The following is a 21,301-nucleotide window of genomic DNA, read 5'->3' on the forward strand; positions in this document are numbered from 1 at the left end:
ATTTTTTTTAGCTAGATTCTGCAGAACACTTAAAGGAAGGAACGCAGGCGTTTATACATTACACCCTAAAGCACAGAGCAAACCAACTAAAGAAAACTACAGCCTTCTGTTTTGTGATGAAACAGGAGTGACTTGTGCTCAAGGTCATCAGAGAAGCCTGTGGCAGAGCTGGGTGTGTAAAAGCAGCTTTCCTGCGCCGTGAGCTGCAGCTTGAACCAGGAAGGCACCAGTCCTGTATCTGTGCATCTTCTGCAGGCACACAACTGCAGCCATTTCCACGTTTTGCTTTATTATTGAAGGTAAACACAGTCGACCTTGTTGCTGCAACTGTTCGTCTGGCTGCGCAGCACTTAGGGGCTTTGCAAACTTTATGGCAGGGGGAGGAAGGCATCCAGGCATGTCTTCAGTTCCCTTTGGCTTTCTTCAGCCCCAGAAAGAGCTTTGTGCCTGCGCAGTGATGCAGAACATCTGATGGGCCTGGTTGTGGCCTAATCTCTCTCTTTCTCCCCCTTTCCTCCCCTCTTTTTTTCCCCCCTCCTCTTTTTTTCTCCTTTAAACAGAAGAGAAAGCAGTATTAAAAGCAGCATCTGTATTTATCAAGAGTTCTGACACACACCACTGCAGTTCTACATAGCCAGTGTATCGAGCGAGCACGATGGTAGTGTTTTAGGTGAAGAGTGGTAATTAAACACATGCTGTTAGGTGTGTGCTGCTCCAAGTAGGCAGATAGGTTAAGTTGAAGGCTGCTGGCTTTAGATTAATTCCCATTTGGTTACAGTCTTGGATAAGCCTTATGCCTTACTGCTGAGTGAGGAAAGATTACCATGGAATATATAAAGAGCTTTAATGATCAGTGTGAGTCCTGTTCAGTTTATAAATACGTATTTTAGCTGATTCAGTAGTTTCTGATTGTCGTGACATCTTTTGCTAGGAGTAAAATGGGTATTTTTTCCCCTATCCATATGCTGTGTGAATGCCTGTTTATAAACATGGGCTTTTGCAATGCTTCTACTTGCATGTTAAAAGGGAAAATGGATTGCTGTGAGCACTTTTGATGCGAGGTGCTGCAAGTTGAGAAGGAACAAATGCCACGGAGCGTGCGATGTGTGCTTCGGGTGACCTTTGCCTTCTGGGTATATAAAGTCTAAGGAAGTGTGTTATATGTATAGAAGTGTATAAAGAAGCCCTGGCTTTAGAGGAGGGCTGGATGTGGTGCTGTGTACTTACTGGCATGGGCTGTGATATTTGGCCTTTAGTTAAGGCAAATGATTGCTGCCAGGGTTCTTTCATCAATATGAATCAATGATTTCGGTAACTTCAGTAATAATTTTAATCATTTAACCAACGATAATCAGTCATTTCAATAACGTTGTGGCTGTGAGGTGAAGCACGCGGTGCGGCGGGCTCCCACCCCACTGCCCTGGGGAGCTTGTGGCAGTTCCGCGTCTTTAGGGTGCCGGGTGCTTTTCCCCGCAGCACGTACAGGTACAGACCGCCTGATAGCGATGCCCGAGCGTTGGTCCTTGGGGGGAGCGATGCGGTGCGATGCGATGCGGTGGGCCCCGAGCCCGCAGAAAATGGCCGGGGCGCAGGCGGCTCTGCGGAGCGGGCCGGCTCTGAGCCGCAGCTCCGCGGCTGCGGGCGCAGCGAGCAGAAGGGGCAGATTAGCATATTAATGTGGCGCTCGCTAATCGCCTCCCCTCCTTCCTCCCCGCCTCCCTCGCTGAATGGAGGCAGGAGCACGCTCGCTCCGCTGCCCGCTTTCCCCCCTCCTCGGCACCTCGCCGCCGGGAAAGGATGTTCCGCGCTTTCCCTCGCCGAGGCGTGAGGAGATGAAGCGGCGGCGCGGCCTCCCCCCGCCCCGCGCCCGGCCGCGCTGAGGGGCCGCGGTGCTGCTCCTCGTTTAGGGACCGAGCTCGGGTCCCCGCCGCAGCAGCCCCGAGCCGGGACGCTGTAGCCCGGAGCCCGGACGCTGTATCCCGGAGCCCGGCGCGGTCCCCGCCCGCTGTGTGTATGTGGTGGCTGGAGGTCGCCGGCCAGCAGGCCCCGGAGCGAGCAGGTGCCATCTGTATGGAGAAGAGCGGCTGCAGCCCATTCCCGATGTGCTGGGCTAAAGGTACACGGACCTTTATATATATATGTTTTACGTATTTAACCCTTCTCCCCCGTTAATGTAGTGTTCTACCACCTGTGGGTCTAGAGGGATTTTTCCTATAAAGCTATAAAATAAGCTATTTCCATGCTGGTCATGTGCTCGTAGCCGAAGCAGCCTGCAGGATCCTCTTCACCTGACAGCCGTAATGCGCTGGGTTTTTCTGCCTTTGCTTTTCAGACCGTATGAAATTTGAGGAGCGCTTGAGCTGTGTTTGGTTTGTGAGGATCTGACGGATTTGCTTTGTGTTTGATCTTTGTATGTTTGAAACCCCTGCGAGCGGGATTCTGCTTTCACTTACCTGATGGATGGAGTAGTTGGGAAGCGCCTGATCGCAGGTAGCATTTGCAGGGGAAGACTGGCGTCTTTTTACTCACTGCCTTAGAAACTGTGACCCCTCTTCACCTCCCCAAAAGAGACAATACCCAGCCACAAAGCGTGCGTTTATTACGATGAGAGGGGTTTGACTTGAACCCTGGAATCATAGAATCGTTTAGGTTGAAACCGAAGCTTAATTAGATGGACACATGAAACTCATTCCCATGATTATCTTAACTTGCATCCCAGGACATGAATATTTACTCTGTTATAATCTGAACGGTATTTGTATGTTTGTGTTGTGGGTGGGAGCGTACAGGGATTAAGCTCGCAATTCTATTAGTAGCCAAGGAGTCCAGTTTCCTTAGATGGCAAGCAACTAAAAGGTTGTGTGCTGCTGGTTGTAAGCATAGCTTCCCTCGTGTTCACGTTCATTTCAGTGTGCTTTCTTTTTTGGAAGAGGAGCTGGCAGTGAAGTATTGCGTCACTGTAACCTTGGGTCACAGACAGAGGCAGTTACTGCACAAGTTCAGGGGAAACCGATCTGAACCCAGGCTTTGGTTGGCGTAGCTCCTGATGAGTTGTCTTGGAAAGAAACAGCAATACATTTACTGGGAGTTTTTACTGCGTTGTTACGTGGAGGAGGCACAAAAGGAGCGTTTAACACTGCCTTTGTCTTGGATGCTTTCTGCACCTTGCTGAACTGTTCAGACTGAACCGGCATTTGCCACACTCTGGCATATTATAGTAGCACACGTAGTAGAAATAACTTAAAGAGAAGAAGTTACAAAACTTGACCACCGCATCCTGGTAATGTCCCCTGAAGTACAGAATCTGTCAGTAGTAGTTAATAAAACAGTGAGTAACAGTAGCTGGAAACAAAGCTAAAACCGGTTGTGCTTTGCTTTTAACAGCACTTGTTTACCATGAAGGGGTAATAGCCATGCTTACTCCTGTGTGTTGTAAAAAAGAGGTTTAGGTGAATTTGGGATTTTCTCCTTGTTCGAGTCATAAATAAGGTACTGACCAGAGCGTAACTTCCAAAAGTAGGGAGGAAAAATCTTTCCAATGAAAAAACAAGTTGCCACCATCTGTTAAGGCTGGTTAGAAGTAGGGGTATCAGTTTCTCCCTCCTGCTCCAGCACCAGAGGATGGCTGCAGCAGGGATGCTGCTTCTCACAGAAGATGGCTGTACTGGGCATTGATAAAAGGTATTGATTCCCAACCCCCCTCCAGCAGCTAAAATGAATGAAAACCAATCCCTCCCTCTTGCCCTGGTCGCCAGCAAAGTGTTGTCAGAACACACAACTTGAGGGCAGATTGCATCTCCAGCCTGCTCTGCCCCGAAATGGAGGCCAGTCCTATTATTCCTGCTGGGGGGGGGGGGGGGGGGGCAGAAAGGGGGCACCAGGAGTTGCATAAGAGGACAAAGGCACCGGCATCTCCCAGCTGCCAGTTCTGGTGATGGTTTCTAGAAAAAGCCACATCTCAGCCTCCCAAAAGAAATAGGACAGATGAGAACTAGCTCGTGCTATATTTGTCATTGAATGGTGACCATTCCTTAGTTGATGAATACTCTGTGTACTGCTCACCAGCTTAACCTTAGGGAAATGAAACGGATCTGGCCTACTTTGATAAGGGTTGTGAGATATCTACAGTCAAAGAAAGGTAATGTAATTTAGTGTGGATAGCTTTATTCTGGCTCTTTGGCTTTTCTGTTAAAAGCTTCAGGTTACCTGCAGTAAAAAAATGGATAAAACTTTTACAAGTATTTTATAATGTCTTAAAATGTGATCGTGATGTATAAAATGTGTTTTCTTATGCATAACTTCTGTCTGAATGGTCTGTTCTCCTTTTAAATGCAACAGTTTAAGCTTTTGGTATATTAGGTGTGATCTTGTAGCCAGTGTTCGCCTTGGAAATGTTTCAGTGAGTGTGTTCATACAGAGTGTCCTTCTGCTTTGGTTTTAAGTGTTTTTAAATCTAATATCTTCAATCTTCACAGTGATACTGTGTGATGACCTAATTGCAGCTGAGTCTGTGTCTGTAGGACTGCACGAAAGAATATAACTTGCTTTAGAAAGTATTCCTGTAATCTGTGTTGCAGCTTTTGCCTCCTTTTTATGCTGAAGTCCAGTCTCAGCAGTGTTGAATTCAGTGATGAAGTCTGCATCTGTCTACTCCAGATTTAAGAACAGTTTGATAGAACCAAGAGAAAAGTGTGGCTTTTGGTTACTGGCACATTTGTTCTCAGCAAGTGAGTCTATATTGCTTCAGTTCAGTAGTGATAGGAGTTAAACATGTTTGGCTGCTTCTCTCCCCCTTTCCCAAGTAATCTGAGATTTAAAATCTCTGGTCTTTTGGAGTAAACAGGGGGATGCTGAAGTGGATGTCTTGGTCCCTGAGGAGGCAGTTCTTGTTTTCCATCTCAGTGCTGATAATTCATGCCAGTATCAGGGCTGCTTTATTTCTGACTGCAACAGTAGACTGGAAAAGTAGTCCTGAACCATCGAACGCCTCTAATCTTTGGTAATTTCATTAACGGCACAATGTGTTGCACTTTGGTTTAGATACTTTTGCCACTGACCTTTATTCCTGTGTTGCCTGTGGCAGTACCACTTTAAGCTTACAAAGTAACTGGGTGAAAGAAATGTAAATGTAACATTCAAGGATAGCTGGGGATGGCTCTGCTGAATAGGTGGAAATGATCGGAATTATCCCCCAAAGAAGGAGGAAGTTTCATGAATAACTTCCATGCGAAGAGCTCTGTTTAATAATTCATGAACAGTAAATGGCCGTGATGTTGTTAATGTCCAGTGAGTCGTTGGTGAAGGGTGATCACAGCCCTTGAATTCAACCCTTCAGCCTGACATGAAAAGCTCTGTGCTGTCTGAAGAGGATCAAACCTAGTTCAGTCGAAACCCTTGATTAAGAGAAATATCTGGAAATTTAAGCTAGTCGTGTTGTGAAATATATTTAATCATGTGGGAAGGAGTTTTACCCTGTTCATTGCAATCTCTTGATGTTGCAATGTGTTTTAAAATGATAAGCAATTCCAAGTTCAGTGTCTTTGGATTTTTTTCCTGGTGAACCCTGCTGTTCCAGGAGCTGTGCTCAGATGGAACCTGATCTGCTGAGTATAAGCAAGATGGTTGGATACAGAAAAGTTCAGTGCTGTTTCTCCTTCAGCTCAGTCTCTACTGTTTTTTTGCTAAGAGAATACTTGGGTGATAACTGAGTCCCTTAGATTTTACATGATAGGTAACACTAAAAGGGACACAGTGATAAAAACAGAGTAAAGAGAATTGCTGTTACTGTGAAGGTGGACAGGAAAATAGTCTCTAAGTCAGGATTTCTTAACTTTTTAAAACAGATTATATATAAACTGTAGAAATATAACAGTTATTGTGTATTAAGAAGGAAGAAAATCCCTCCTGTTAGCATGAGTGTTCTGCTGCATCTTCACAGTGAGCTCCAGCTGAGGTGAGTGGAAGGAAGCACCCATTCCTGCTCTTCTTGTGGATCTGTAGTGTAGTTTGGGAAGTGCTTTTCCTTGGCTTCCAAGGGCCTGAGGACTGGGAAACGAGTTCAGTCTGTTATTTGACAGTCTGTTGTTAAGAATCACTACTTTGTCTCCATCAGCTGCTATGGCACAACAGCTGTTCCCTTCCAAAGCATAAATCTGCCTGAACTTGTGTTAAACTTTATTCACTCAATGGCTTCTTAAGGTGTGAGAGTTTTAAAGTGTCGAAGCATCTCTTGATTTGTGTGTAGAAAAAAGAAAGCCAGTGTTAATCTCATCCAACCACTGCTTTTCAAAGGCAGTTTCAAACCATTCCTGAGATACCCGTGTCTATTTAAAATAGTCTGGAAAAGCCAAGGGGGTTCTTCCCTGCAGTGTTACAGCATTGATATCCTTCAATATGTATAGGAAGGATGCAGTACTGATGGATTCCCATCAGGGTGATTTGTTTCTTATTCAAAGACTACTGGAATAGAAGATGGAGCTTCTGATATCCTTACAATAAAGGAAAGCAGTGTTTTAGTGCTGGGGTGTTCCCTGTGTAATGGAGATGTATGATCTTATCAGCTGTAGCACCTGGTAATGAACCTCCGAACCAGAGTCACAGGGAATTCTGAGCTGCCTGGGAAAAGCTTAAAACTGAAGGCAGGAAAGAATGTTTTAAATACCCTTTGGAAGATGCAGTAGGAAAAGGCTGAAGAGCAGGGTCTGGAAGTCAGCATTTAAGAGGATGCATTGATGGGACCTTTGCATTTTTGCTGGGAAGTTAAACAGGAGCTTGTGGCCTGAACAGCTTTTTTGTTCAGTTTATATTTGACAGCTTTGATCATAAATTGCACTGTGTCTATGTATATATATTTATTTCCTACATGGCACATATATACACAGGTGTGTGTGTGCACATGCATGGACCCAGCATCATTTTCCATACTCTGGGAACAGCAGAGGTAGTTCAGAATCAGCATCCTTAGCCTACTGAAGGTGGTTTCTTACCTGGCTTTGCTGTTTTAGTGAATGCAGCTCATTGGGCTTCTGGTCTTCATGCGCAGCTTTTATTGCAAGGACTGTTGTAATGAAATACATGTAATGAATAGTATTATGTATGTTATTCTATACAATAGTAGTAGCTGGTGTTTGTAAGTAGTATATCAGCTTGTCTAAGTCCTTCCACTTGCTGAAGTGTGGCTTAAATGAAGCAGTTGCAAATTCATGTCTTGGTGAAGTTTCAGTTTAACAGCAAAGAGTTTGTATTTTCACTTACTGTGAATATGGAAAAAGCACCTCACTGGTATCCTTAAATTCATGACCTGATGGAGATTTGTTCATGGTAATCTACTAAAACCTCGGAGACAAATTAATACACACTCTCACATTGCACTAGGCAAGCCCATACATGCTACTGGCTTCTATAAACTAGCACAGGAAACACAAGACAGGCATAAGGAAATGTGTTTGTGAATATGAAATTAAAACAAGCTCAAGTACAGCACCTCATAAATGTATTTGATTAAAGCACCTACAAAAATACTGTGGCATTTAGGGAGATGTCATCATCTTGCAGAATAAATGAGATCACTGCAATAGCTACTGTTGAATCCGTGTTGAGAATGAGTGGTGCCACTTCTTCATGACAGGTTGTAAGGGATGGGGATTGCTGGGGTCAGGGAGGTGACTTGTGGTTGTCCAGCACTGATGTGATGCTTCATTTACTGACACACAGGAAGAGGCTTGGATTTTCCTCTTCTGATATTGAATGAGAAGTATTTCTGGGTGGAATTCAATCCTGCTGAGTCATTTCATTGACAGTAACCTGTAAACAAACTCCGTTCTTATATATGGTAACCAAGGTTTGTTCCTTTGCCAGAGGAGATGTTGCTTACTGCTTTTCCCAAGCACTGTCACTGCTTCCCAAAGCAGTGTTTCTCCTGCCAGTGATTTCACATCCACAAAACTAAGAACTAAGGGTTTGGTTTGTCTTATTTTTTGGATTTAAGTTGGACTCACTTTGCTTTACTGAGGAAATTCGGAAGGAAAACAAGCTTTTTGCATAGCCTGAGTCTCCTCATCTCAAGTACAGGAAGAAACTCAGTGTGTGACCTTCAGTGGCCATCATTTGGTACAACTGCTCACAGCACCAAAGCACTTGAATGAAGAGCTGCAGAGAGTGTCAAATCAACACATGAAGAGCATAATAAACAAGTGTGGCATTTTGAGACTGAAAGCTAATCTTTAACTTCAATTTGAGGTGCTGTAGAACTGAAACACCCATTTTGTCAGAGGGAATTTAATAGTCTTCCCTTCTACATGCAGTGTTTGATGGCTCATCATACATGAGTTGAACAGGCCCTGAGTGATGTGCCAGTTCCGTTTCAGATTGGAAGAGGTTAGGGATACATGTCCAGAACACTAATGGAAAGCTTTTTTGCTTCTCAACCTTGTAGATGATGCAGATCATCTTCAGTGTCCTGTTCCTTACAGTATGGGATAACCTGTGGCTCTCTGACTAATGATTAAAGAATGGTGGTGCCTTCCAGTCACTGCAGGCTTTGTGCGAGTTACTGTGAGAGTCTGACAAAGCCAATTCTACTTAAAATCGTCAGTAAAACCAGACTTCTCTTCACTTGCATCCCAGACTGGTTGGGTTGGAAGGGACCTTAAAGCTCATCCAGTTCCAACCCCTTCCACGGGCAGGGACACCTTCCACTAGAGCAGCTTGCTCCAAGCCCCTGTGTCCAACCTGGCCTTGAACACTGCCAGGGATGGGGCAGCCACAGCTTCTCTGGGCACCCTGTGCCAGCGCCTCAGCACCCTCACAGGGAAGAGCTTCTGCCTAAGAGCTCATCTCAGTCTCCCCTCTGGCAGGTTAAAGCCTTCCCCTTGGCCTGTCCCTACAGGCCCTTGTCCCAAGCCCCTCTCCAGGTTTCCTGCAGCCCCTTCAGGCACTGGAGCTGCTCTCAGGTCTCCCCTTCAGGAGCCTTCTCTTCTCCAGGCTGACCCAGCCCAGCTCTCTCAGCCTGGCTCCAGAGCAGAGCTGCTCCAGCCCTCTCAGCATCTCCATGGCCTCCTCTGCACTCCCTCCAACAGCTCCATGTCCCTCTTGTGCTGCTGCCCCAGAGCTGGATCAGGACTGCAGGGGGGTCTCCCCAGAGCACAGCAGAGGGCAGGATCCCCTCCCTGAGCTGCTGCTCACGCTCTGGGGGTGCAGCCCAGCACACGGGGGGGTTCTGGGCTCAAGCGCGCACTGAAGCCGGGTCACTGGGAGCTTCTCCTCACCCAACACCCCCAAGTCCTTCTCTTCAGGGCTGCTCTCAGTCCAGTCTCTGCCCAGCCTGGGCTTGTGCTGGGGATTGCCCTGACCCAGGTGCAGGACTTTGTACTTGGCCTTGTTGAACTTCAGGATGTTCTCTGGGGCCCACCGCTCAGCCTGTCCAGGTCCATCTGGATCTCAGTACTTCCCCATGAAGCCAGACTGGTATCTTTATTGCCAGGCACGGATTCCCATGCTGCTGGAGTTTTCTCCTTTTATAAGCGTATAAAGTTACTGTAGCAGAGAACTTTATGGTCAGAAGTAGTTGCAGGGTGAGTAATGACCTGCAGTCCTATTAAATCTCTATTTCTAGGGAGGAGGAATGGGAAAGAACCTGATGTATTCCTGCAGCCTCTCAGCTGGCTTCTGAAGGTAAGGGGCAATAAGATTGAAGCTCTTCTTGGAGGCCTTCTGCTGTTACATTTGCAACTCAGCAATGACCCATTGTCCTTGCTGTTGTGGGGAGATTCCAGTGGGAATCATATTCCTGAAATCCTAGTGTGTGCAGCTCAAAGGGGGTTTTGTCTGGTCTGTGACATGATGGTCACTCCAGATAAACTGCAGAATTGCAACAAAGACAGTTTAGAGTAGTGCAGCCTTTTCAATGTGATCATAAGGGCTGATTCCCACACAGCAGCTTGCATTGCCAGGCGACTTCAGCAGTAGCTTTTTGTCCATTCAGGTGTTTGATTGCAGTGGTCTCTTGCCTCATACTGGTAGAAATCAAAAGGCCCGATTTAAAGGTCTCTGATTTATGGTTGTCAGTAGCTGTGCCTCTCCACATGGACGCATTCATGTCCTGTCCATATCCATCCCAACCCTTTACCAGAGGGTAAATGTACAGCCCAGATGGCTCCACAGGAGTTGTATGCCTGCCCTTCACGCAGTGGTGTTGCAGTGCAGTGCTGCTTTTATCATGGGAGTGGCAAAGGAATCCATGATGTGCACCCCGAGCTGTTCCGAGCAGGGTGAGCTCTGGCACAGAGGTGGTGTGAGCAGATAGAGGTGGTGCCTGTCAGTTCACCAGTTAATATGTGATCAACTCACTGTAGGTATTAGCAGCGGGGAGGCTCTGCTCTATGTCTTTAAATCTGTGCTTTTGAATACTAAGGGTTTTTTTGCTCTAGTTATAATGGGAGGATTTAATGCCTGGGGTTTTCTTACACAGAGGTAGGAAAATGTCATTGCACTGCTGCTGTTCTGCCCTTGAAGTGAAGAATTTGCACCTTAGTGCTTTTGTAACTAAATGCCTTCAGCCCCACTGCTTTTAATTCTGTTTTTAATATATACACTATATAGATTCTATAATGTAAAATATGCAATATTTTATATAGAGATGAGATTTCGGTGATTTTGTTTTGATGGTTCACAAACAAAGTGACAGTAGTTTGTATTTAGCAGCCTTCCAGTAGCTGAAGGGACCAACAAGAAGGATGATGAGGAGCTTTTTCCAAGGGCCTGTAGGGACAGGACGAGGGGGAATGGCTTTAGCCTGCCAGAGGGGAGATTGAGATGAGATTTTAGGCAGAAGTTCTTCCCCGTGAGGGTGACTCTATGATTATGTTATATACATATATATATGTACTCTTGTAGGAGAGTTTTGCTTTCATCTGAGGTATATGTGATGCCTCAGCCCTAGAAAATTCATACAAAGCAGGAATTCATCTATAACCTTCTAACTTATTACCATAAAATTCTGGCATGGAATAGTTTTCCTTCCTTTTATTAGACTTTCTTTGCTCTTTATATCCAGTCTGTGCTTGGTTCCAACAGAACTGCAGCAGTTCTCTTTGAAATGAAAATGCTGCCTTGTTCCTTTCCTCCACTTCTCAGCTGAGGCTGTAGATAGGATGTAGGCTATTGCCCTTCTGTGCGTGCAGGGACAGTCAGCCTGCTGTAATGCCATAAAGCTCCTCATAAAATGTGTCCTTTGTGACTGACTGCAGGTATTACAGGTTTGTAGGGCCTAGTCCTTTCAGGTGTTGAATGCTTCCTCCTTCTGTATCCAGGTGCTCATACGTGTTTTAGTGCTTATCAACTGGGCACAAATTCACTTCTATGGTAACACGTGCTGTTTTCCAGGAGATCCATAAGTGTGCTCATTGCTTTGTAAAATCAAGGCCATACAGGAGAAGGTGGATCCTGAGCACTCTGGTTGTTGGTTTGTCAATTCATTGGTGCTGCGGTGGAATTTGGCACTGGATTTTGATGGACTGTTATTCATGGCTTTGATCGCCGCTCCTCTGTGTTCATTTCCCTTTCCTCTCGCTCCTTGCAAGCCACAGAGCTGCTGTTTGTTTTACCCCTGGGAACTGTTTTGTTGAACCTGTAAGAGTAGATTACATAAATGTTCCAGCAACTTGATGTAGAAGTTCAGAGCTTTCTGTCAAAACAACATGTTCTTAGGAATATTCCCAACGTGATTTGTTCTGTCTCTCTTCAATCTTAACAAACAAACAAGGAGTTGAAGCCTCTCCTGCAGGAAGTCCTGGAAGAATTGACAAACCCTATCCAAAAGGTATATACATTGGTAGACACCTTTGTTAAATGCCTTATAGAACAAAAGAAAACATCAAGGTAAATCTGTAAGTTGAAATCTGTGCTGTGCAGCAACACAGTTCTCTTGGACAGAGCATTGGGTGACCTGGTCTAGTGTGAGGTGTCCCTGCCAATGGCAGGGGGTTGGAACTGGATGATCTTAAGATTGTTTCCGACCCAAACCATTCTGTGATTCTAAATATGCTTATAATGACACAACTGCTGTGTGCAAGGGGAAATGGGAGATGTTTTTAATGGATAACTTGTTTCGCTTTCTGTTACTTCAGTAACAGAAAGTGAAACAAGTTCTGTGTTTAGGTTCAGTATTGATTGTCTTTGACTCAAATCTTTGAGCTGTTTCTTTTGATTAATGAAGGAAATGAAGACTCTCCACTTGTTTGCGTTAAATAACACTGAGCAGACATTGGGGTGAGGAGGGTCTTCAACAGCTCAAGTTGCCCAGAGAGACCTCAACTCTGGAGATCCCGCAAGTAGTAGAATCATAGAGTGGTTTGGGTTAGAAAGGGCCTTAAGATCATCCAGTTCCAACCCCCTGCCATGGGCAGGGACACCTCACACTAAACCATGTCGCCCAAGGCTCTGTCCAGCCTGGCCTTGAACACCACCAGGGATGGAGCATTCACAACTTTCCTGGGCAACCCATTCCAGTGCCTCACCACTCTCACAGAAAAGAACTTCTTCCTTATATCCAGTCTAAACTTCCCTTGTTTCAGTTTGAACCCATTACCCCTTGTCCTGTCACTACAGTCCCTGATGAAGATGCTGCTCTCCGACCTTCAGCAAAAGGGTGGTAGGGGATAGTTAAAACAAGGAAATGGGGATAGGCTGTGCTGCCACTTTGGCAGGGAAGAAACCTGCCCCTGTCTGTTCCCAAAGGCTTATTTTTCTTACAGCAGCACCCTTTTGTGTGTGTCTCCCTTCTGCTACCAGGTACAGCAGTGAAACAGCCTGTGCAGCTGAAGTTCTTGCTGAGGAAAAGCTTTTTTTCACCAGAAGAGTGGAGCAGGGATGTTCCCAGTCCCTTCATCAACTGGCATCTTAAATGAGGAACTAGTCTTGCACATTAATTGGAATTTGCTCTTTATTAAACCTTTCTAACACTGCCTTGGAGTAAATGGAAGATGGTGGCATTGTGGGGGGGTGTCTTTGTTTAGGGGGTTGGGGTTTGGTGTTGGTTTTTACCTGAAGCATAGAGTTTACCATGAAGTCTCATCAAGTATGCTGCTCTGTATTCCTCTTTAGTCTTCTGTTCACTCCTGGAAGTGGGAAAACTCATTTCCTTCTGGAGTGCGAAAACAATTTGCAGCTTATTTCTTTGGAGTAAATCTTATTAACTCTTAATGTCTCAAATCTTACACTGATGTAGAAGGAACATTGTCTCTACAAACACCAGCAGCAGAGCAGTAGGTGCATGGTGCCCCACAGGGGCAGTTCCTTGTTGTTCAAGTGGAACAAAACTGCTCTTGAAGTGTGAGCAGCTCTGCTTTTTGATCTTTGCTTCTCTCCTCACCTCACCTCTTTTTGTTGGCCATCATTTTGTGAGTAGCTTTGGCTTTGACAGAGGAATAGAGCTGCACTGTAAGGGAGCTTTTCTCTTTGAACGCCTGTCATCTGTGCAACTCACTGCACAGTGAGTGAGAGTGAAACGCTCTGCACCTGGTTAAAATGGAATGGAATCATAGAATAGTTACAGAATCATAGAATGGTTTGGGTTGTAAAGGCCCTTAAGATCATCAAGTTCCAACCCCTTCATGGTCAGGGACACCTCATACTAAACCATGTCACCCAAGGCTCTGTCCAACCTGGCTTTGAACACTGCCAGGGAATGGAGCATTCACAACTTCCTTGGGCAACCCATTCCAGTGCCTCACCACTCTCACAGTAAAGAACTTCTTCCTTATATCCAATCTGAACTTCCCCTATATAATGTCTCAGACAGATACTGAGTATCTTTAAAACCCATCCTTTGACATTTGCAAAGTCTTGGGAAATAATGAGAGGTTGGGATGCTTGTGGTGCCACAGAGTGTGGCAGGCATGTTCAAATTAACCTTTTCCCTTTAAACTTCATTCTAGTTACTTGTTGTGTGTTCAGATGGTCTCTGGCCAAAGAAGTCCTTGTAAAAGGTAATGTGGTGCTTCTGCCACCTCTTCAGATCCCTGGCTGAAGATGGTGCCGTGATAGTCATCTGTGAGATGCTTTGTTGATTTTTGTATAGATTACAGGTGCTTATCACTGTCTGCCTGTATCAGAAGCAAACAAGCTCTACTGCTCTATCCTGTTCCCGAGGAACATCATCAACTTCTGCCCATGTCCAAATTATTGGATTTAAGAATTTGATTGATAAGAAAGTATGAAATGATAAACTGCTCTCATACCAGAGCTGCTGTAATGTGTTAGTGAACACTCTGCTACTAAACAAAGGGAAATAGTAATTCTTTTGAGTAAATTAGGTAATTGTACTATTTTTTTCAGATACATCACAGAATGGTTTGGGTTGGAAGGGACCTTAAAGTCATCCATTTCCAACCCCCTGCCATGGGCAGACACACCTCACAGTAAACCATGTCACCCAAGGCTCTGTCCAACCTGGCCTTGAGCACTGCCAGGCATGAAACATTCACCACTTCTTTGGGCACCCTGTGCCAGTGCCTCACCACCATCACAGTAAAGAACTTCTTCCTTAGATCTAACCTGAACTTCCCCTGTTTCACTTTGAACCCATCACCCCTTGTCCTATTGCTATGGTCCCTTGTGGACCCCTTCAGATACTGGAAGCTGCTCTGGGGTCTCCATGCAGCTTCTCTTCTCCAGGCTGAACATAACTACAATGGAGACGATCCTCTTCCTCTTCTATTGGTGCTCTGCCCTCCCTCCTTCTCTTCACCCCTTTTTTGACCAGGTATTAAAAATCAGTAGGTGCTATTCAATAGTTCAGTGTTGTAGGCTCAGAGCTGTCACATTTGAATGGCAAATGATTCATACAGCTGGGTTTCTTCAGCATCCACTGCATTAGAGACTGTTAGAGAACCTTTTAATACCCACTGAGGTGCCTGTTGCCCAAACCTTTCTGAATTTGCTGCTGCCATCTCCCTCCATCCGTTGTCCAGTACCTCCTGTTTAGGGTCCAGTTTATCTGTCACCATGGATCAAGTCACTCCAGCTTTTTCAGGTTCTCTGCTCTGCCCCTTCGTCCTTTTAGTGCACTTCTCTGGACAGTGCTCAAAATGCAGTGGAAATCCCAGTGACTCTTCTACTCTGGTTGTATCTTGGGGTTAAAATAGAATGAAGTTAATCCATAGTTCTCTGTTGGCAAAGGGTTGTATGATGCTGAAGATACAAGACATCTATCCCTTGCTTTAATAAGCACTGACAAAACTTATTCCGAGTTATAAAGATCCTAATTTCAGGCTAAAATGAATAATGCAATGAAATAGTGTATCCTTCAGTTGGAATAGTTTATGATGTCTGTGTCATTTCCCCTAAAGCTACCTGCTGGACCAGTTTGATGGAGGTTTGAGTGACACGAGTCACCTCTGACCTGTGAAATATTGCTGCTTGGATAAAAAAATGCGCTATTTGTAGTGGGGAGGGTGTATTGTCATACCAACATTCTGGTTTGGTGCAGAAATGGATGTGTTTCATACATATTAAAGCACACTTTCTCCATGCTGCAAGGTTGGTTTCCTCTTTTCTCTCTAGCTACTGTGAAATAGTTCTTTTAAATTGATTTTAAACATATTAAGAGCACAGGTTGCAAATATACGAACCCTTTTTGCCTCCTGAAGGAGAGGTGGATCCTTTAGAGAGATTTTGCGGCCAGGGATAACGCAGCATTTGGAAACCTGCACATGTTTAACCCCCCCCAGATGACTATTTCTTTGTGTTCTGATGGGAGCTGCATGAAGATGGGATGGAAAGCTCTGGTTTGTGGAACACTAACTTCATTTCTCACCACCTACTGGTTCTGCAAATGGTTGGATCGTGGGGCACAAATTGCATGTTTCATCATTAGGATGTGGTGGGGAATTGATGTATTGTTTCCAGGGAAATAATGGAATAAAAATGCTGTGTGAAGTAACAGTTTCATCTTTAGGAGTGTTTTTAATGCCTCTCTGTGGTCAGATATAGGAAGATGCAGTAAGTTCTTGTGGAAGTATTAAAACCTCCTTACTGGATTTCTTCAGGTCTGCCCTGGTTTCTTGACCATGAAGGTGTTGCGCCATCATCCCTTGTGTCCTCTGTCCTCACCTGATGGGGACAGCACACACTGGTGGTTCTGTATTGCAGCAGGTTGCTGGTAGGTCTGTCATGGTGGTTGTGCTCAGTGGGGGCTGCCAGAGAATGTGGGAAGTGAATTCCACTACTGATCTTTCCTCAAAACATGCAGCAGTTGAATACTTGATGCTTCCGACCCCACTCCAAGTTGTTTGCAGTGAAATGATTCTCATATCTGGATTTGTTCAGGTGGGCTGAGATGGATGACGTGAGCCACCACACACAGCTGCTTTAAAGGAACAGCCTGGAGCTTGTGGTGGCAAAGGTTGTGTTGTATTGGTTGCCCGTGCAGTGTGAAGCATGGTGTAGTTCTAACCCGGGATGCTTGATATGCCCAGAGGAGAGAGGAAAGCAGTGCCACACACACTGTTGTGGAGTGTTCGTGAGGTGTTTTCCTGCCTGATTTCTTCAACAATTTGAAATGACTTAAACCAGTGAAGCTTAATTGTAACAGAACTTCTTTTGCTGTAGGGGATTGAACCCAGATATCTTACCTTCTGGAGAACAAGGGCATATAATATAGGACAAGGGGGAATGGCTTTAACCTGGCAGAGGGGAAGCAGAGATGAGCTCTTAGGCAGAAGCTCTTCCCTGTGAGGGTGCTGAGGTGCTGGCACAGGGTGCCCAGAGGAGCTGTGGCTGCCCCATCCCTGGCAGTGTTCAAGGCCAGGTTGGACACAGGGGCTTGGAGCAAGCTGCTCTAGTGGAAAGTGTTCCTGCCCATGGCAGGGGAGTCCCTTCCAAACCAAATCATTCTATGTGTGAAAGAGTGGAGGTCCTGGGTTTGGGTTCAGCCCTGCACAGCATGTCCAGAAGATCCACCCAAACTGAAAGCACTGGTAAAGAACCAATAAATCTTAGTGTGCCCCGGGGCAATATGGAATCATTGCTGTTGATTCCAGAAGTCTAGAGAGGGCCTTGACAGAGAGTTTTGAGTGGTTTAAGTGTTTTAAGTTGCCTTTTTAAGTCTGTGTCATGTTTTATTTTGTGGTTTAAGTTAAACTCTTGAAATGGGCCATGGAGTATGTATCTGTTCTAGCTTTACTTAACCGGAGTATTGAGAGTTAGCTGAGGTTTGGCCTTGTGGCTGTTTCATGATTGTGTCACTGCATGAATCCTGGAAGCCACCAGCTGATTTCTTACCAGGCATTACACCTTTAACTCAACCATTAAGTCAAATGCCACCTTTGAGAAGGCTGCTTCTGCTTTCTCTCCTTCGGGTGCAGTAGATGGAGACTTGGAGAAACAAATGCTTAGCTGAAGAATGATGCAGCTGCTATTTGGGTCCTCAAACACAGCATAGGGTCTTGAGGAGCCACGAGCTTTGATTCTTAAAGGGGATCCAAAGGAATATCACATTGTTCAAGATCATTCGTGAGGAGGCACTTAGTACATGACCAGTTCCAGCAACCCCAACTGTGAAAGTCACTTTTTTGCTGTGTGTATGTAGAGATGCACTGAAGTGTGATACCAAAAAGCTTGTAATGTGGAGAATTATTACGGTCGGTGTACTTTGAGCTTCCCTTCAAGCACCTGAATAAGAATCAGGTTGCTCTTCATTTCTGCCTGTAAATCAGAACCTGTAGTTACTGACTGGGGGGGAACACTTGAGCTTTACAGATGATGGAGTTTTGTCAAGGCCATTATCATGCAACACAACAACATGGCTGTTGTCCTGCTCTGTTCCTCTCCAGCACTCAAGTGCCTTTATCTGATGTGTGCTCCTGGTTACAACTGCATTAAGGGAGGTTAAAAATGAAAGGCCCAGACAGTGGAATGTTGTAAAGTGTAGGACTGGGATGCTATTTAGTCAGTAAAACTAGGAAAGGCAAGTTTAAAGTCAGACCCGTGGAATCATAGAATGGTTTGGGTTGGAAAGGACCTTGAGATCATCTAGTTCCAACATTCCCTGCCATGACCAGGGAAACCATAGCCAAACCCAGATGTATGAAGCTGTGCTAGTGCATAGCCAGGATACCTCATAGCTTTCTTTAGCTGCCTCTGGTTTCAGCATTTCTGGTTTTTAATATCTGGGCCCTACACTTGCATTATCACTAATTCTTATTAGTTTATACTCTTCTGGAAAGACAGTAAATTCCCACTGCTTCTGTTTAGTTACAGAGAGGCTGAGAGGAAGAGCTTGTGTTCTGTAGGGCCTCCATAAGGCAATATTTCAGTATTAGAAAAGATTACTTGAATTCTTATGGCTTCACTCTCATGTTTTGATGTTCACAGGAAGGCTGCTGCCAACCAGAAGTGCAGCTTCAAAATAGAGACATTTAACTGAATTGTTTGTTCCATGCAATCACAGAATGGTTATGGTTGGAAATGACCTTGAGATCATCCAAATTCCAACCCCTTGCCATGGGCAGGGACACCATGTCAGCCAAGGCTCTGTCCAGCCTGGCCTTGAACACTGCTAGGGATGGAGCATTCACAACTTCTTTGGGCACCCTGTGCCAGTGCCTCAGCACCCTCACAGTAAAGATCTTCTTTACTTGCTCATCTCTCTAAAACTCACACAACTCTTCTCTACAAGTTGCTAGAGGAATTCAGAAGATCAGCAATAGAAGATAGAATAGCAAGAGAAGATAGAAGGAGCGTGACCAGCAGGTCAAAGGAGGTGAACCTGCCTCTCTGCTCTCTTGAGACCCCACTTGCAGCACTGTGTGCAGTTCTGGTGTCTTCAACATAAAAAGGACATGGAACTGTTGGAACAAGTCCAGAGGAGGCCATGAGGATGATCAGGGGCTGGAGCACCTCCCATATGAAGGCAGGCTGAGCAAGTTAGGGCTGTTCAGCCTGGAGAAGAAAAGGCTGCGTGGAGACCTCAGAGCAGCCTTCCAGTGTCTGAAGGGGGCCTATAGGGATGGTGGGGAGGGACTCTTCCTTAGGGACTAGTGACAGGACAAGGGGTAACGGGTTAAAACTTAAACAGGAGAAGTTTAGATTGGGTATAATGAGGAAGTTCTTCACTGTGAGGGTGGTGAGGCACTGGAATGGGTTGCCCAAGGAAGTTGTGAATGCTCCATCCCTGTCAGTGTTCAAGGCCAGGTTGGACAGAGCCTTGGGCGACATGGTTTATTGTGAGGTGTCCCTGCCCATGGCAGGGGGTTGGAACTGGATGATCTCAAGGTCATTTCCAACCCTAACTATTCTATGATTCTGTGAGTCTATATAAGGGTAGATGAGTGTTTGCTTGGCTTTCAGTGGTGCCACGGGACCACAGAGCAGGTTCAGAGCACTGTTGAGAACTTAGCATAGTATCCAGCTGGATACTTTAGTCTAATTAAAGCATATACAGGCACTGATTGTCTTTGTATTCCCAACACAACTGATGTTTCCTCACTATTAAATTTTTAAATATTAAAAATAGGAATCGGTGCCAACTCCAGAGGGAGTTGTTGATAGCACAGCTTATGCAATGTTACAATTAAAATTGGGTTAAACTGAGTGTGTGAGGTGTGTTAGGACTTAATCCTGTGGGATCAGTGCTGAGACAGATTGGTACCGTTTTGAATGTTGTAGGATGACAAGAGGGCCAAGGCATCTTCATAGAATCATAGAATCCCAGGTTGTAAGGGACCTCAAGGATCATCTGGGCCAACCTGTCTAGGCAAAGCATGACCTAGATTGCATGGCCCAGTACCCTGTCCAGGTGACTTTAAAGTGTCCAAGCTTGGGAAGTCCAGCACTTCCCTGGGGAGATGATTCCAATGGCTGATTGTCCTCATTGGGAAAGATTTCCCTCTTGTGTCCAGTTGGAATCTCCCCAGGAATAACTTGTGCCCATCACCCCTGGTCTTTTCCATTTGACTCCTTGTAAAAAAGGGAGTCTCTGTCTTCTCTGTAGCCACCCTTTAAATACTGGAGCATGGTGGTAAGGTCACCCCTGAGCCTTCTTTTCTCTAGGCTGAACAGACCCAGCTCTCTCTGCTCTTCCTCAGTGGCTTCCCAATCCTTGGATCATCTTAGTGGCTCTTCTCCAGCCTGTCCACGTCTTTTCTGTATAGTGGGGACCAAAACCGAACACAGTATTCCAGATGTGGCCTGGCAAGTGCTGAGTGGGACATTGACTTTATCTCTGCTGGTGATGCCCTTTGGTATAACCCAGCATCCTTGGGGTCACACCTTGGTAAGCGTGAGCTGCTGCTTTGCAGCACCGAGGGTTCAGCTGATTATCAGTACCCTGAACCTTTCCTGTCTCTTCATCCCAAGGCTCAGTGCTGCCCAAGGCCCAGGCTTCTGTAGCACTGAGCAATAGCAATGTACAGGTCCTTAAGACAACCTGTACATGGAGTATGCCCTTGTTTCAATTAGTTTAGATGATACATATAATTTATTAATTGATTGTCGCTGTGATACACTTGTAACAGGCTGAATGTTGTCAGTTTGCTTTGCTTTATATGGATCTTTTAGTCCTTGCTTCTGCTGAATTCCTCCTTCATGCACCCCTGAATGTTTCATCTCCTAAAACATGGGTTACCCATGTTGGCAGCCTGCATTGTTAAACGTGTTTTGACTTTGGTCTCTATCTTTTCCTGTTTTCTGGTGTATTTCTAAAGTGTTTAACTCTGCAAAGAAAGAAAAGCCATATTGAGATGCAGAGTTACTGTTTAGGAACTGTTCCCGGGGGAAAAGGTGTTCAGAGGAGCATGGATGTAGTGAAACATTTGGTGTGTCAGTTTGGACTAAAATAGGTACTAAAACCTCAATTTTGGAATGGTTTTAATGTGGCTACGCAGGCTGTTCTATACTTTGACCTGAGGGCCTTGATCAATGCTTTTGACTGCAAAGAATGTACTTAAAAATAGATATCTGGAGGAGCAGGGCAAGAGCTGTGGCCAGGAGGGGATCAGAGGAGAGGCAGCAGGAGAAATAAATGCATTTTTGGATGCCATAGCAGATATTACCAAGAAGAGTGAATACAGCTGAAAGTTGTCTAAGGTGGAAAAAAGGATCACTGCTTTTCTCTTCTACTTTTGAACATCAGCATTAGCTGAAACAGAACAAGAAAAATAAACTCAGCAGGAACAAGCAGGGACTTCCCAATGTGATTTATGGAAATAGCTGAAATTATTCACTGTTTCTGGAGACAAAAATGATGATAATAGGAAAAAATTACCCTTTCTCCTCTCCTTTTGTGTTTGTCCCTAATTTGAAA

At 45.2% G+C, this 21,301-nt stretch overlaps 1 protein-coding gene across 25 annotated transcripts in view; it reads left to right on the forward strand.

Moving 5' to 3' along the window:
- PTK2 (protein tyrosine kinase 2) overlaps positions 1-21,301 on the forward strand; it is a 200,993-nt gene that overhangs the window by 57,240 nt on the left and 122,452 nt on the right. For 6 of the 25 annotated variants that reach the window (XM_062626907.1, XM_062626909.1, XM_062626913.1 and 3 more), the window contains exon 1: positions 1,945-2,116. The exons of 2 other annotated variants lie outside the window; for them this stretch is intronic. In XM_062626907.1, the coding sequence (XP_062482891.1) occupies positions 2,014-2,116 (103 nt within the window). In that variant the 5' untranslated portion in view covers positions 1,945-2,013. Of the gene's footprint in view, positions 1-1,719; positions 2,117-4,003; positions 4,139-21,301 lie in introns of those variants that run through there. 17 more of the 25 variants (XM_062626912.1, XM_062626915.1, XM_062626926.1 and 14 more) reach the window with 8 other exon arrangements.

Source organism: Pezoporus occidentalis, unplaced genomic scaffold (assembly GCF_034315485.1).
Source record: "Pezoporus occidentalis ecotype Australia unplaced genomic scaffold, CSIRO_AGI_Poc_V1 ctg3, whole genome shotgun sequence".
Classification (NCBI taxonomy): Eukaryota; Metazoa; Chordata; class Aves; order Psittaciformes; family Psittacidae; genus Pezoporus; species Pezoporus occidentalis.